Source organism: Micromys minutus (genome assembly GCF_963924665.1).
Source record: "Micromys minutus genome assembly, chromosome: 10".
NCBI lineage: Eukaryota > Metazoa > Chordata > Mammalia > Rodentia > Muridae > Micromys > Micromys minutus.
Genome location: NC_137979.1, coordinates 15,077,321 through 15,093,509, shown reverse-complemented (window position 1 = coordinate 15,093,509; position 16,189 = coordinate 15,077,321). Strand labels below are relative to the sequence as shown.

The 16,189-nt window shown below is 44.1% G+C and overlaps 1 protein-coding gene across 1 annotated transcript in view; it reads right to left on the bottom strand.

Moving 5' to 3' along the window:
* Positions 1-2,149: 2,149 nt before the first annotated feature.
* The window catches only part of CDRT4 (CMT1A duplicated region transcript 4), a gene marked incomplete at both ends in the record, with an annotated part of 34,027 nt that continues 19,987 nt past the window's right edge, over positions 2,150-16,189 (bottom strand). Inside the window, one exon of the mRNA XM_080924072.1 lies at positions 2,150-2,595. Coding sequence (XP_080780198.1) covers positions 2,150-2,595 — 446 coding nt within the window. The remainder of the gene's footprint in view (positions 2,596-16,189) is intronic.

Here is a 16,189-nt window from a genome sequence, read left to right as displayed (position 1 = left end):
TCATCTAACCAGTATCAATTATCCCAGTAGTCCCTTCTATTCTTGACTCTAAAGCCAAACCCACATGGCCAAAGCTGCTGGGTTTTGCTGCTTGCTGGGGCTGGAACATTCCTCCTGCCACCTAACCCCCTTGTTTTTATTACTAGATTTCTATTTTCCAACTCCTTCACTGCCTAAGCTTAGCTGTCCTGGAACTTGCTCTGTAGTTTGAACTTAAACTTTGAGATTTACATGGCAGTCTCCTGAATGTTGGAATCAAAGGCATGTATTACCATGCCTGGACTTAAGCTTTTCTCTACTTGGAACTTGGTCTATACCCAACTGGCCTTGAACTCAGAGATCTGTTTGCCTCAGTCTCCTTGAATTAAAGGTGTGTACCACCATGCTTGGACCTAAACTTAGCTGGGTGCTAGCTTGCCCTGAGATCATCACTCCTTTAATCTGTTTATCTCCTTGAACATAGGATTCAGTTCCATTTCACTGAACTGGTGCCCTTTTATTATGCAAACCATACATTTTATATTTTTTCCTTTCTCAGCTTGTTTCTTTTTATTAAAACACTCATCGTAAGAGTAGACTTACACAACAGAATTTATACCAGGCCGTTTTGAGACTTTCTTTGTCAAAACAATCTAAATCTCTTTACCTAGACTCAAGCAGACTCTTCAGACAATTTCAAAAAAAAAAATCCATATTCTTCACCAAAATATCACAAAACAGTCTCTAGGCCACTAGGTTGGCCCATTAAGCCCCATCTAAAGCATTCCATGGCTTTCCAAATCCAAAGTCCCCAAATCCACATTCTTCAAACAAAAGTATGGTCAGGCCTATCACAGCAATACTCCACTCCAGGGACCAAATTCTGTCTTAGTTAGGGTTTTATTGTTGTAGACAAACACCATGACCAAGGCAACTCTTATAAGAACATGTAGTTGGGGTTGGCTTATACGTTCAGAGGTTCAGTCCATTATCATCATGGCAGGAAGCATGGCAGCATTCAGGCAGGCATGGTGCTGGAGGAGCTGAGAGTTCTCTCATACTGAAGACAGCTAGGAAAGGACCAACTTCCAGGAAATTAGAAGGAAGGTCTCAAAGCCCTTCCCCACAGTGACACACTTCCTCCAACAAGGCCCCACCTGCTCCAACAAGGCCACACCTCCTAATAGTGCCACTCCTATGCCAAGGACATTCAAATTACCACAACCTCCAAGGGGGGAAAAGCTCTCCAATAACAGGTTCAGGTGCCATAGGGTGCCACACTGGTGGTTACTAAGCTAATTTTATGTTGGCTTCAAAAAATCATCCTCTCCTCTGTGGTACATATTCCTGGGAGATGCTAGAGTTGGGAATCAGCCAACCACATATCTTCTTATCCCCCCACAAATCCTGTCCACAGAGGGCACTAGCAGGAGTCTGCATGGTTAGAGGGGATGAAGAAACTCACTAGCTGCATCCTGTTGGTTTCTGCTGATTCTGTTCTGCCTCTGCCAGCTTCCCCCATATCCCTTTCTGTCAGCCAGACAGCAGCAATGCCTTCTAGGACCATTTGAATCCAGTGTTTGTGTTTCTAATACTCAACTGAACCAGCCTCATGGATGTGTCTCAGTGATGCTAGGTGAACAGAGACCCCCCTTCTCAGAGGTAAGGGCTCTTCTCAGCACCGAGTCAGCAGCAAGACAAGCTGAGTACAGTCACTCCCTACCTCAGAAAGTCTGAGTTTCACCCCATATCTCCTTTCTAACATCTAACATCTAACACCAATGCATCAGGAATAGGACTGGTTTCACACAAGGGCTACCTCTGCTAGTAACTGGCATCTTTTACCTTTCTGCCCTCTTTAGTTGCCTGATTAAAGAGCTATTTAACTTATTGTGTCTGGTAAAACCACTGTTGTGGTTTCTGTCTGCTGTCTGTACATGGACAAACATACCTATAGTGAGACCGTCAGCATCTACAGCTGTCCTGCTCCAACAGACTCCAGTGTTGGGGTTGTCTATCCAAACACCCCCAGCCCACTTTCTGATAAGGTCTCGGTCTGACAACCTCTATATAAACAAGAACAACTTCAAGTTTCAAGGACATGATGTAATTTGTAGCAAATGGAGAGTGACTGTTGTTCAGTCGCAGGTGGTAGCTACAGGGCTCTTTGCTAAACTTTGGTGTGTGTCTCCTTGCTGGCCTGTAGTAAGCCGTATGGGAGTTTCTTCATTGCAGGCCTCCTGGAGAAGATGATCTTGTTGAAGTCTGATGTGGGTCCCTCTCTGGCTTCCATTTGGAATTGTACGGATTCTGGGGCAAAGACGGGGCTCACGTTTGCAGTGGAACATTCCCACACAGGTAGCACAGTCTCTGACAGAGCATCTCTCAGAGTGAATTCTGAAGGCTTGGATGACTTCCTCCTCTTCAGTATGGCACTAGGTTTGCTAGGCATTGTTGGCTTGCACTCTTTCTCAGCATAAATGCACTCCAGATTCTTGGCCCAGCTTTTCTCAGTGAGTCGGGTTACTGCTGGGGAGGAATATGTGACATAGGCTGGCCATGGGCTGTGTTTTTCAAGCAGTGTCAGAGGGAGCCCAATGTTTTCCGTGAGTCTTACTGAAAGAGAAATGCAGTAGTTTAGAAGCAGCGAATTCCACATCATTAGAGAATCCAGGGGGCTGGGACCATAGACCATAGAAGTCTTTCCCCAGTATCTAGTGGGAGTAAAACCCAACCTTAAGATAATAAACAGAGTGATATTCTACAAACTATATCAATTAGAGAGCAGCATCACGCTGCTAAAGAGAGAGAGTTGGAATTGAGCAGGCTTACTTTCAAAGGTTTTTATCCAACTTAAGGCCCAAACTCTACTGTCCTCAACGAACTGCTTAGAAAGTCGTTGAAGGACTGTAACGTAGTGATCCTTGAGTAATCACAGGAGGCTCACTCCAGGGGCTTCTACAGTCACCAAACTCTATTCATGCTTAAGCTCCTTATTGAAAAGTATGCTAGACATGGAGGCTCATACTTGTAATATATAATAACTCAGGAGGCTTGGGTAGGTTGAATACAACATTGAGGGCAGCCTGAGCTACATAGGCTGTTTTTAATTTTCTTTTAAAGTGGGGAAAGCAAGATGTAGTGTTTCTATAGAAACTAAGTATATCCTCCTTTGTGCCTCAAAAATCACTTCTACATAATAAAAATCTAACACAACCAAAGCTGTATGACTGGTTATTATACTATACTATGTAAAAGACAATGGCAAGTTTTTAAGTGTTTTCTGGATGTACCACCAATTGTGCTCAAGGTTTTGTAACTACCTTCATGCATGCTGTTAACGATATGTTACATACAGCTTAGAACTAGGGTTCACTGGTGTAATGCTTGCCCGGTATGCACAAGGCCTGTGTTAGAGACCTAGCACTGCTAAAAAGAGACTCGTTAGCTGGGTGTGGCAGCTTAAATGTATAACTTAGTTGAGACAGCCAAATCAGAAGTTGGAGGCTGCCCTAAACTATGTGAGACACTGCCAAAACAAGAAACGAATCAGAAACATTAGCAATGTGGGTTTAGGACTTGGAGCACGGGCCTACCATACCCAAAAGAGGATGAGCCTTGAACAAGTATCTCACCCTTGCTGAACTCCAGTTGTCTCGTTAGGAGAATTGCCTTATTAGAATGAGTCTATTTACCAAACCTTCCTTAAAGATTAGCAATACATTTGTTCCAAAACCTCAGCAGTCTGCGGGAGGCAGTAATGGTTAAAGGGCAGCTATTATTTTTCCAACTGTGTGTCTAGATGTGTCCCATGTCTCAAGTCTTTATTGCATCTTATGATGTAGACACTCTCTCTATTCAACACACAGAATTGCAGCTGGTACAGCTTATTAATGGTGGGTCTGAACAAAATGCATTCCTCCCTGTGGCTTCTGCTCAGAAGTTCTGACATCTGAGACCACAGCGGGAAGCTTTGGTGAGAATTCTACCTGTCCATTTCCTTGGCCTTTTGTAGGCACCAAGTTGGGGCCATAGCAGGCTCTTCTCTCACCCCAGTGGCACTCTGTGTACCAGAAATGCCAAGCACCTCCTCTGCATCTGGCACTGCCCCATTTTTCTCTTATGGTGTAGCTTTTCCCTGTTTTTATAGCTTTAAGTCATTTCAGTGGGAGTTTATAAGGCAGAAGAATTAAACAAATTCATCTTGCCATCTCTAACCTGAGTTCAAACAAACATGGTAACTAATGGTCAAGACAAGTAGCTCCTAAGCCCTTGTGTTACTTTCCATGATTCCAGTTTCCTGAAATGATAAAGGAAAACATTCCAGAAATAAATGATTTATTGTTTTATAATATCATGCCATATCATTAGTTACTATTGCTAATTTCAGTGAGCTTAACTTTAACTCAAACTTTATTGTGGATACTCATACATAGGAGAAAACATAGTCAAGAGAGAGTTTGGTGCTATCCCCTATTTCAGGCATTCATGGGTGTCTTGGGACACATTCCTTGGGGAACAGGAACTACTGTAGACAGCTACGTTGCCTTGGAGACACTGAGAATCTGGAGTTTGTCTGGGGACAGATGTGTCAATAAAGAATGTGCTGAAGAAGGGTTCCAAATCCCTGCAAGGGTTATGTATTCCACTGTCTGAAGAAGCTACGTGATATCACCTCTCATTAAGAAAGACTTATGGATACTTCAAGTACAGACTTGAATGTCACCTCTCCCTGCCCCCTTATTGTCTCCTCAAGGCAAATGCCAAGATCTTGCAGGGGAGACATTCACGTGACCATGGCCAAAGCACAGCAAGCAGTATCCATGAAGTATGCTAAACATGTTGTATTTTCTAGCGGCTCGAGAACAGACCCCTCTTCCCATTCCCCAACTCCTCCTGTATTCTTCTGCTCTGGTTCTCTCTCACTGATAAAGTTTACTTTATATCACAGATTCAAATGGCTTTAGGAAAATGGGAAAGCCAGGGCCTCCTCAAGCTGATCTGACAGGTGATCAGTAGCCACCCTGGGGATCCTAAGTCCTGTGGTCTGTTCCTCAGAGAAGAACTGAGTCCTAACACATGCTAGTGTGGCCTTGCTCCAGGTCCTTAGGTTGCCATGAGTGGTTCTTCAGGAGTCCTGCTTTCACATCCCCTAGCTTTACAGTCTGAGTACTGGGCAGACCCTGGAGGACCCAGGTAAGGTCTGGTTCCTTTAAGTATGGCAAGGTCCCACCCTCTGTTCTCAGCCTGCATCTGGGGACAGAAGTGTCAGAGATGGCCAGACAACTGCCAGGATTTATCTAGAGGGGCCCCAAGGAGAGTCTGAAACCAGAAAGTCATGATGTTCCATGTGCTCATGAACATGGAAGCTTTGGTGGGAACCACGGTCGATGGTTCGCAGCCTCACAGGCCTATCTAACTGGATAACTTGTCCAAGATGCCAGATGATTAAAAAAAAATCAAGTCCTTACGCTTGCATAGCAAGAACTTTACAGGCCGAGCCATTACTCCTCCATCCCATAAATGTATTATTTATTACTGTTTTTCCATCTCTATGGCCTTTAAGTATTTAAAAGAGTTGTGGAACACTTCAGCCCTCACCTGCCAAAGCACCATGAAAGCATGTTGCAGATGATTTTCAGTAAGCTCCCAGGAGATGTTTGTGCCACTGGGGAACACAGTCAGTGCTTCCCAACTTTAATAAGCTCTAGAATCTCCCACAGAGACTGGCTGTGCCCAGCTCTCAGATGCTCCAACTCAGTAGATCTATTTGGAGAATCTGAGAATTTGCTTCTACAAATACCTCCAAAGGGAGATGATGCTCTTGATGCATGGGCCACACTGAGTACCACCACATCCCCATCAGAGGAAGTGCTGCCAAGTCTGTCAGCTACAACAGAAGTGAGACGTGTCTTGCTGACTTGTGTGGATCATCCACCTCTAACAAAGGTAGCACATTTGCACACTTTTTGTTCTCCCAGTGGAGGAATATATCATTGACAGAAATTTTAAAATCAGATGTTTTTATAAAATAAATTAGTCATAAGTTTAACACATTATTCAAAACTCCTACAAATTATAGCACCCTGGAGATTTGTTCATATTAGAAAAAAAAAAAAGAAAAAGAAAAAGACTATGGTAGTTTGAATAAAAATGGACCCATAGGCTTATACAAACTGGCACCACCAATGGGTGTGGCCTTGTTGGAGGGCAGGGCTTCAAGGTCTCAGAAACTCAAGCAAGGCCTAGGGTCTCATTCTCTTTCTGCTGCCTGCAGATCCATATTTAGGCCTCTTGGCTACCTCTTCAGCACCATGTCTGCCTGCATGCCACCCCGCCATCCTGCCCTAATGATAATGGACTGAACCTCTGAAGTTTAAGCCAGCCACAATCAGATGGTTTCCTCTAGAAGAGTTGCTGTGGTCACGATATCTCCACAGCAATAGAAATCCTAACAAAGACAATTTCAAAGTTTAGTGTGTGTCAAACCTTTGTGATCCAGGTCTTATGGGACTGTCTACTGAGTTTCAATGACAATACTCTATAGCAAGGGATTTTAAAATACAGAATCAGTATCATTTTTCAAGGCTACAAAACAAATCCTGCTCAAATTGTCCTCTAACCTATAAAGAGATACTTGAGCTTATTTTAAAGTAAAAGTTAAGCCATTCTTTTCTTCTAAGATCAGCCATAGTTCTCAGATTCTAAGCACCCTCAAACATAGGGCATCCAAGTGGCCACCCAGATCTTGCCTATCTACCTTCTGTGAAAAAGAATTCAACTTACCACGAGTGTTTGTAGATATGTTAGAATTTGTGCTCCCACATAGTGCCAGACAGTGGAAACATACATACACGAATGCAAATGAATGCACACACACACACACACACACACACACACACACACACACACACACACACACACACTTGGAGATGATATTTAGGGGATTGAGAATCCCCTTTCAGCCTTGCTTCTAAATTTCTGGTTAAGAAATCCGAAGCATCTGGCAAGCCCAGTTCATAGTGCGTCCTGTTCAAGCACCAGTGTGCGGTGTATAACCCAGCCCCTCCCACACTCTCTGGTCCTTTGTACCGCAGTCTAGAGTGGCTGGTGGACAACTCCACAGACTGGTAGACTTTTCTCATACATACCTGCTGGAACAGGGACTGGGGGAAACTAGAGTAAGCCAATGGTTAAGCACAGAGAGTGTCAAAACACACAGGGAAGACTTGTCCACTGGAAACAAGAGATAAATAGTTGACATAGGTCAGAAGACAAGCTATGGGCTTTCATAGTTTCCTTCAAGTCCAGTACAAAGGTTCTTTTTTTTTTTTTTTTTTTTTTTTCTGTCTTCCCGTAAATAAAATGCAAAGCTGTCTGCTGTCTCCAGACAGAAACAGCATTGATAGGAGGGGTGGGAGGCCACACCAAAATAGTTTTCTTGTTTGTTCAATTCTCCCCAGTCCCCACCCCATTTCCCAGTTTTAGAATCTAGTCTGAGATGCTGAGTTCAGATTTACTGGAGTGACAGTGACCTGGAAAACGGTGTGACCATGGCAGGGATTGCAATCCTTAACATTGTGAGGGCCTCAGTTGTTACTTAGGAAATGAAGACATCAGAGAAGAGAGCCCAGCTTCTCTTAGGGAGTGTCTTAGGGTTTCTATTGACTGGAAGGAGAGGCACAGCAGGCTATAGGATTGAAGCTTACCAGATTTTTGTATACCAGAGAATCAAATAACCCTATTAAAAAATGGGGTACAGAGCTAAACAAAATGTTCTCAGTTGAGGAATATCAAATGGCCGAGAAACATCTGAGGAAGTGCTCGACATCCTTAGCCATCAGGGAAATGCAAATCAAAACGACCCTGAGATTCCACCTCACACCAGTCAGACTGGCCAAGATCCAAAACTCAGATGACAACAGATGCTGGCGAGGTTGCAGAGAAAGAGGAACACTTCTCCACTGTTGGTGGGGTTGCAAGCTAATACAACCACTCTGGAAATCAGTCTGGCGATACCTCAGAAAATTGGACATAATACTACCTGAAGACCCAGCTATTCCACTTCTGGGCATATACCCCAGAGACACCTTAGTACACAACAAAGATATATGCACCACAATGTTCATAGCAGCTCTATTTATAATAGCCAGAAGCTGGAAAGAACCCAGATGTCCTTCAGAAGATGAATGGATACAAAAATTGTGGTACATTTACACAATGGAATACTACTCAGCCACCAGAAACAATGACTTGACCAAATTCTTAAGAAAATGGCTGCATCTAGAGAATATCATTCTGAGTGAGATAACCCAGTCACAAAAGAACAGACATAATATGCAGTCACTGATAGTGAGATGCTAACCCCAGAGGCTCGCACTGCCCCAGAAGCAACTCACAGACTGTATGAAGTCCAAGAAATAAAGAAAACAAAACAAAACAAAACAAAAAAATCTTTACACAACAAGAAAACTTTGACTATTTCCATGTTACATTTTGTTTTACATGTACTTTATGCTCATTGTAACTATTAAGGTTTCAATGCATATACTATCAAACCTTTAAAAAAAATCAAGTACTGACTAAAAAATATATTCATATAGTTTTATGTAAAAATTATTTTAAAATCTGAAAAAAAAAGTACTGACAAAAATGTATTGTATAATTTTACACAAAAAAATGCTTAAAATCTGTACATTTATCTTTGTTTTGTAAAATAAAGTTGTTAAAAAAAAAAAAAAAAAAAAAAGCTTACCAGAAGGGCGAAGGCCTTGGGGAAGGTGGATCAAGGGAGGCTGGATTTGATCATTTCTCTGTTGTTTTCCTGTATTGAAGTTTCCCATTGAATCCCATTATTATGTGCAGATAACATATATGCATGTATTATGTATTAGCCACAACATCTTAAGACAGTTTTCTTTAATTGTAAACTTGACACAGCCTAGACTTATCTGAGAGGAAAACCTCAGCTGAAGAACTACCTACATCCAACTGGCCTGGGACAAGTGTAGGGATGGGTGTGTGTTATCTCAACTGTTAACTGGTATGTCGGGGTCCCAGCCTGCTGAGAGAGCAAAGTAAGCAGGAGCATGTGGGTGAGCCAGCAGCATCTTTCATGGTTCCTGCCCCACCTCCCATCCTCCCCACGATGAACAGCACCCTGGATGTGTGAGCTAAATAAACTTTTCCATTCGATCGGAGTATTTTCATCACGGCAACAGTGACGAGGCGAACGCCCGGTGATTCCAACATGCAGTACAGCTTGTAACTGGGTGCCTGTGAATCTACCCACCCAAACACTGAGGATGTGTAAGGTGATATTAACTACTCAGAGACAGGAAACAGGACCAGGAGATTGTCTGAGACACCAGCTTTCTGTTGGTATTTGCTTGTTATGTGCTGTAGCTCAGTGCCCTTTAAAACATTAATGGAGCCACGATGCCTTTCCAGAACCATGTGACAATAGTAGGTGGACGTAGATCAAAGGCAGAAGCCAGCCAGTGGCTTAAAATGCTGCAATGAGGGACAGGCAGAGCGGATGGGATTCTCCTAAACTGATTACCTCACTCTCTGACTGCCACAGGCTGTGCCCTTATCTCAGGAAGCCATCTTACAAAGGGCTTTTGTGGTTCCAGGCAGGATTAATGCATTAGTACCTCGGTACAAGTCAACTCCAGTCAGGCGTTCCGCCTGACTCTAAGATAGTGTATACTCATGAGCGAGGTGCTAGCTTTGTTCAGTGTTGGCCAAATTGTCTCCAATAGGATACAAGAATCTCTCAAGATATTAATAGGCACTGTTTGAGAAGAAAGGGGGCACCGAGTCCAGGACAAGAGCCACACTACAGCTATGGCTGTATTTGATCAGCACATTGATCAACTAGGTTACTTAGCCCGAGAGTCATCATTTACAGGATCTATATTAAACATGACTGCAGACATATTGTCCACCCAGTTTGTTTAAATACCTCAGTAAATACCTTCCCAGCAGTTTTTCTCAGGGCTTGCTATAGGTTGACTTGCTCTGTAGCCTTTCAAGAAACAGGGCAAACGTAGAATGATCCCCTTTGACATGTGGATTACTCATTCATTAGGCTGAGAATCTCGTGCAACTAGAAATCAATGAAATGCTCATGCAAAATTTTGAACAAAGTCCTTGGAACTGGAGAGACGGCTCAGGAATTAAAAGCATTGGCTGCTCTCTTCCAGAGGTCCTGAGTTCAATTCCCAGCAACCACATGGTGGCTCACAACCATCTGTAATGGGATCTGATGACCTCTTCTGGTGTGTCTGAAGATAGCAACAGTGTACTCATATACATAAAAATAAATAAATCTTTAAAAAAAACCAAGGTCCTACCCCAACCTTTAGGACTGCATGCCTCAGAGAATGCTACACTAGACAAGCACAGAAGGGAAAAGGTAAAGATGCTCGAGGCATAACTGGCTCTGTCATTACCAGTCCTTTCTGAAATCATCCTCAGAAGCCCAGAGAACAAGCCAACATGGGGGGCTCATCCCGCCCCCCTCTGCTGTTGTCTAAACACCTGTCTGGCTGGACTCATTTTCACCCACTGCATTTATCTTCCTGTCCATCTCCTTCCCTGCCCTGGATCCTTTTCCACTGTCTGGCCACTGCCTAGTTTACTTTTGGCAGAGGAGGGATCGGCAAGTAAGAGTAGTATCTTGGAAACGATGATCTCTGAAGTACCAGGGTGGGAACCAGCTCAGTGTAATGCATGCCTCCTGGGGCTGATCGTCAGCTGGAGTGACCTTCCGGAAGCCCACTATTCTCCCCTGAACAGAACAGGGGCCTTCACTGAGTCCCTGGAGTTCACAGCTGGAGGAAATACTGAGTGCACACCACAGCAGCCTCTGCCTCATCACTCTCTCTGCGTTTCTGCCTGCCCCTGCCCCATGAACACCTCCTGCCAGCCCCAATGGACTCTGGAGACAGGGTACAGGAGAGTCACTAGATATCCTGAGGAACACTGGCTACCCTAGAACAGTGAAGACAGAACGGGGAGCGACAAGTTCATCCTTCAGGAAAAAAGAACACTATCTGTTCCTCTCCCTGTATGACAGTGCACGTGACACCTTCTCTTCCTCACCGCTGCCCCTCAAAAAGAGATGTAAGTCCTTTGCTGCACTCTCTTATAAATCAGCTTCCAAATGGTGGGTCACTTTACAGTTGTAAGTTCTGACACAATGCAGGCCTCTTTGGGGGATGCCAAGGATCACTACTCTAAGTTGGGTGTTACCTCTCGGAGTCTAATCAGAGCTGCCTGTTTTCTAATACCAGCCTACCATTACTGGATTCCACCTACTGCACATGGGAGGAGCCATGCTTCCAGCTAATATGGCTCTACAGGACATGTTCTCTAACTAGTAATGTCATAACTTTCAGTGCTTTGTTCTCCAAGCATGAAAGAATCTGTATCTGTAAACATGCAGCATGACTTCACCACTGAGTTTAAAATGCACTTCAAAAACTACACTTCAGAACACTGTGGGTCCAACACTGGCTCAGAGCCCCAGGCATTTATCACATTTACCTCTTGCTCTGGTGTCTGCCCTTCTCAGTGCAGAGGATCTGCAAAGCAGGTTTGCCACGCTTATAAGAGATGCCATCCAAATCATCAGAATGAAAAGCTAAGAAAGCTATGCACATAGGTCTAAACAAATCCTGTCAGCCAGCCTGCACCAGATACTGAGCAGATGGAGACCACATTTGGTGCAAGCTGCTCATAGCCCTGTGAGGAAGCAAACCATCTTGGATGGGGAAGGGTGAAATGAAATCAAGAAGAATCAGGAAAGAAAACTGATTCTGCTGACTCCTAAAGGATGTGTACAGATGGACAGCTCTTGGTCTAAATGAACCTCCTGGAGGAAGTTCTGAGCCTCAGGCAGCTCTCAGGAACAATTTTGAACACAAATATTGTATTTCTTAAATAAATACTCCATCTAACAATGGTTCCTTTGATGACGTCATATGAAGACCTATTAGACATAAAGCACATGTGGGCTGTATTATATATAAATCAAGTTTCACCTTAAAAATTAAATTTCCAGAACAACCAAACAGGCACAAAGGAGCCTTTCTCCCTTTTTCTGCATGGGCATTTTGGGTAGACTCATACATTAATCAACTAAGTCAAAAAGGAACAACCCTAACGACCCATACCCAGGAAACACACATGAAAAGATTTAGGCAGTCTGTGCCCAGAGACCCCCTGACCACCTGACGGCTGGCCCCTGAGCTGTGAAAGCACAGCCACACAATGGCTAATCAATCAGAAAGAGGAAGTCCTGTTCCCCCTGGAACAATGCGGGTATTGTGAGCCTAAGGAACACATGGGGGAAACAGCCAGCATATTTCCCAGGGCTGATCGCAACCAGAGGAGTTCCAGGCAACCTCCTCTCAAATGCTCAGAGCTTCAGAATGGAGGCTAGGGACCCAGACTTTGGAGAGAGTGGATGACAGATTCTTGAGACCCTTCTAGAAGCAAAAAAATAAGGTAATCACTCCGATTAGATTCCTTATTCTGTCCTTATTGACAACTGGATCGCAGTTGAATGGGACAGAAGACTATCTCTAAAAACACTCAACTCTCAGTCACAGGTGATTCCAAATTATGATAGAACTAGATTCCCAATTGTCTGGGGTGAATCACAGGTGAACAGCAATTCAAACTGTCACTTAAAAATTGGAGAGTTTGCACATAGTCACAAAGGCCCCTTATACCCAGCAATAATCACCTCTAACCCTACTTGTGGAATCAAAATTAAACCAAAAGACACAGCAGCACTTGGCAAAGAAGGCAGGCTCTGAACGGGACTAGGCACCATGCAAACCAGGGGATGGAGTTGAAGTGCGTGGGGTTCAAAGCTCCTGGGTAAACTCGGCCTTGTAAGCATGGTTCCTTTCTGATTTTCCATCTGCGGCCTGCTGTGGTAATCACTAGAAAACTGTCAACAGGAAGTAAATTGCCAGTCCCTTAGGAAATCAATTAGAGACATGTGCCATGGGGGAAGGCTGGTCATCTCTTTGTTTATGTTTCCCAAATTTAAGTATATCTGTTCTCCTGCACATCCCTATGTGTTCTTATAATAGACATTATGTATCAACGTTAGGTTTAGGGGGTATATTTTTAACTCTCACAACCCCAGTGCCATCAGATAACTATCATCTTACCCGTCCTTACGCTTACCCCTGGGAGCCTATTGCTTTTGCTCTGCCATTGTTTCTGTCTGTTCATATTGTTAAACATTCTTCATAATTATTTCAGAGGCTACTCAGCAATCCATCCAAGGAATGAATGATCATGAATGACGTCACTGTTTGAGGATTGTTAAGGCGTGTCCAGTGTTAGCCACCATAAATAAGTGAGAAGCAGCATCTTTTAAATTCAGGTATCAGACAGCTTTCTGATTTTTATGAGGATCTGCGCTGCTAACACTACCTGCTCAAGCTTGCTCCTCTGCAAAGATTTCTACATGCCCAAAGCCACCTCCCCTCTGCTGTGAGGTGAGCTCTGTCATTCTCCTCGCTTATATTCATGGACAAAAACACCCAGATGGGACGCTTGCCTTGTAGACTCTAGGGCTCTGAACATAGCAGCTCCGGATCTCCCCTCACCGTAGTACAGCCCACAAGAATGAGAACGGGAAACACAATGGATTCTCTGACCATCATCAAAGCAAGGCAGAGGCCCCCAGGAAGGATCTTCAGGCTGAAACTGTATGGCCAAAGTTCCCAGTTGCCATGGGCTAAAGAAGGAACCAGAAAGAACCAGTTTGCCTGGTGGCCCAGGCCCATAATTCCCACTACTCAGGAAGCGAAGGCAGGAGGGTTACAACTTCAAGACCAGCCTTAAAAAACCAAGTAAGACATTTATTCTATATAAAAAAAAGGTCTTTAAAAAGTAAAAACTTCAGGGAGGTTACACGCCCTGACAAGCATGCCCAGAGACCTACATTCAATCCCTGATACCAACAAATAAAAGCAGCCCGGGAGTCAGCTCATGCAGGGAGATGATGAAGAGAAGCCATGCTCTCATGAGGTCAACAGAAAGCTGGATGCTTTGTGTTATGACGGGAACAGAGCAACAGGACCCATCAGCTCGGGCCCCGGAAGCATCATGGAGCACAAGAGCCTTCTCCGAGCCACTAGGCACAAAATACGCCAGCCTATGGAAATCTCATTTGGCAGGATGCCAGGTGACTGCTGAGCAAGCCAGAGACTATGGGAAGTAAACCAAAACCACAGTGGGCACAAGCTGCTTAGTGAAGAAGCCACCAGCACCATACAACCCCAGAGTGGCAGGGGCCACCCCAGCACTGCCACACAAAGTGCACATCACAGAAGCCCTTTCTGAGGCTCCTGAGGCTCTGAGAAATTGTTACTCAAGTTACAGGTAGCAAAATAAGCCAGTGTCAAATGACATCATAGGATTCCACTATCTGCAGTCCTATTCCTGAGTCATGGAAACATTGCCAAGGGCTATGGGGAGAAGAAAGGGGAAGGGCTCACTGGTGGCCTTATCTCTTCATGTCTTCCATACCACTGACACTTGAAAATTACCAGAGAAATTCCTCCAGCCAACTCTTTTATGAGAGTAGATCCCAACCTCCTATTGCCCGTACAGCCCACTAAGCAAGCTCTCCCCGGTGCTGTCACAGACTCATCAAACCTGTCAGGAACGCAGCTTCATGTTTTCTGTCCCTCAGTACATCTGAAAACACGTCCTCTTGTCTCCACGCCAGCTTCTGTTAAGTGTATGGCCGTGCTTTTTGCTCACCTAGGCAGAGACTAACTCCTTCCAAAATGTACCCCAGTTTCAGGGCCTGTTTCCCAAACATGTTTCCCTACTTTATTCTTTTGCTGGTTCATTCTCCATTTGAAAGCTACAAGTAGAAACATTTATGAATGTGTTCGTTTCAACAAATATCTACCGATGCTCACTGAGTGCCAAGCACTAACCAGGGAAAGACCGGTGCCAAGCATGAGCAGGGAAAGAAAGTGAACAAGATCTGCCTATGCCAAACTCCTATTTAAAATTCATTATATACTGACTGAAATAGAAAAGGCAAGACTCCCAGATTTCAAACTCTTCAATACTAAGCCCCAGAAAATTTTCTCCATATTGATTATTTTTAATGTCAACCTGACACAAACTAGTCATCTGGGAAGAAGAAACTTCAACTGAAACAACGCTACCATAAGAGTGTAGGCAAATTTGCTGGTGGAGCATTTTCTTGATTAGTGTTTGGTGTGGGAAGGCCTAGTTCACTATGGGTGGTTTTACCCCTGTGCAAGTGGTCCTGGCCTGTATAAGAAAACAGGTTGAACAAGCAAGCCATGAGGAGCAAGCCAGTAAGCAGCATTCCTCTGTGGCCTCTGCTTCAGTTCCTGCCTCCAGTTTCCTGCCTTGAATTTCTGATCTGACTTCCCCGAAGGATGGACTACAATCTGTAAGATGAAATAAGCTCTTTTCTCCCCCAAGCTTGTTTGGTCATGGGGTTGTAGCTCAACAATAGGATCCCTAACTAAGATAATACAGACCTTGACCTCTATAGCCAAGTCTACCCTGCACACACACAATACATACATAAATGAACACATACGTAATACATGCACATCTGCATATGAGTGAATATACATGAACATATACATGTTTACAAATAGGTACAGACTTATGTCCATGAATATATATTAGCGCTTATACTCAAGTGCCCACTTACATACAAATGTACATGTTTGTGCACACAGACATGTATACACAAACACAGACACATACTTCACATTCTCAACATCCATCATTGGTGGCAGAAGAAATGGCTTCATTATATATAACACCAACCACATGAGAGTGAATAAATCATCAGGGATCAAAAGCCTGGGGATGCACCTGGACCTGAGAAACCTGATCTAATTACATTCAAAACTGGAAAGCTGAGGCTGAAACTAGGAGGCACTTACCACCACTACCAACACCACCACCTACCCCACCACTGCTCAATCGTGTGCACTCGAGCGCGCACACACACATAAATTTACAGAAAGCTCTGCCAGGACCCTCTCAGGGAGTCCTCTGAGACCTTGAAAGGAAGCCCAAGATGTCCCCACGCCCACTTCCACCCCGAGTCCACAGGTTTCTACCTGAAAGCAGGTCCTTGATCGCCTCACTCCCTATGACCCTCAAGTCATTT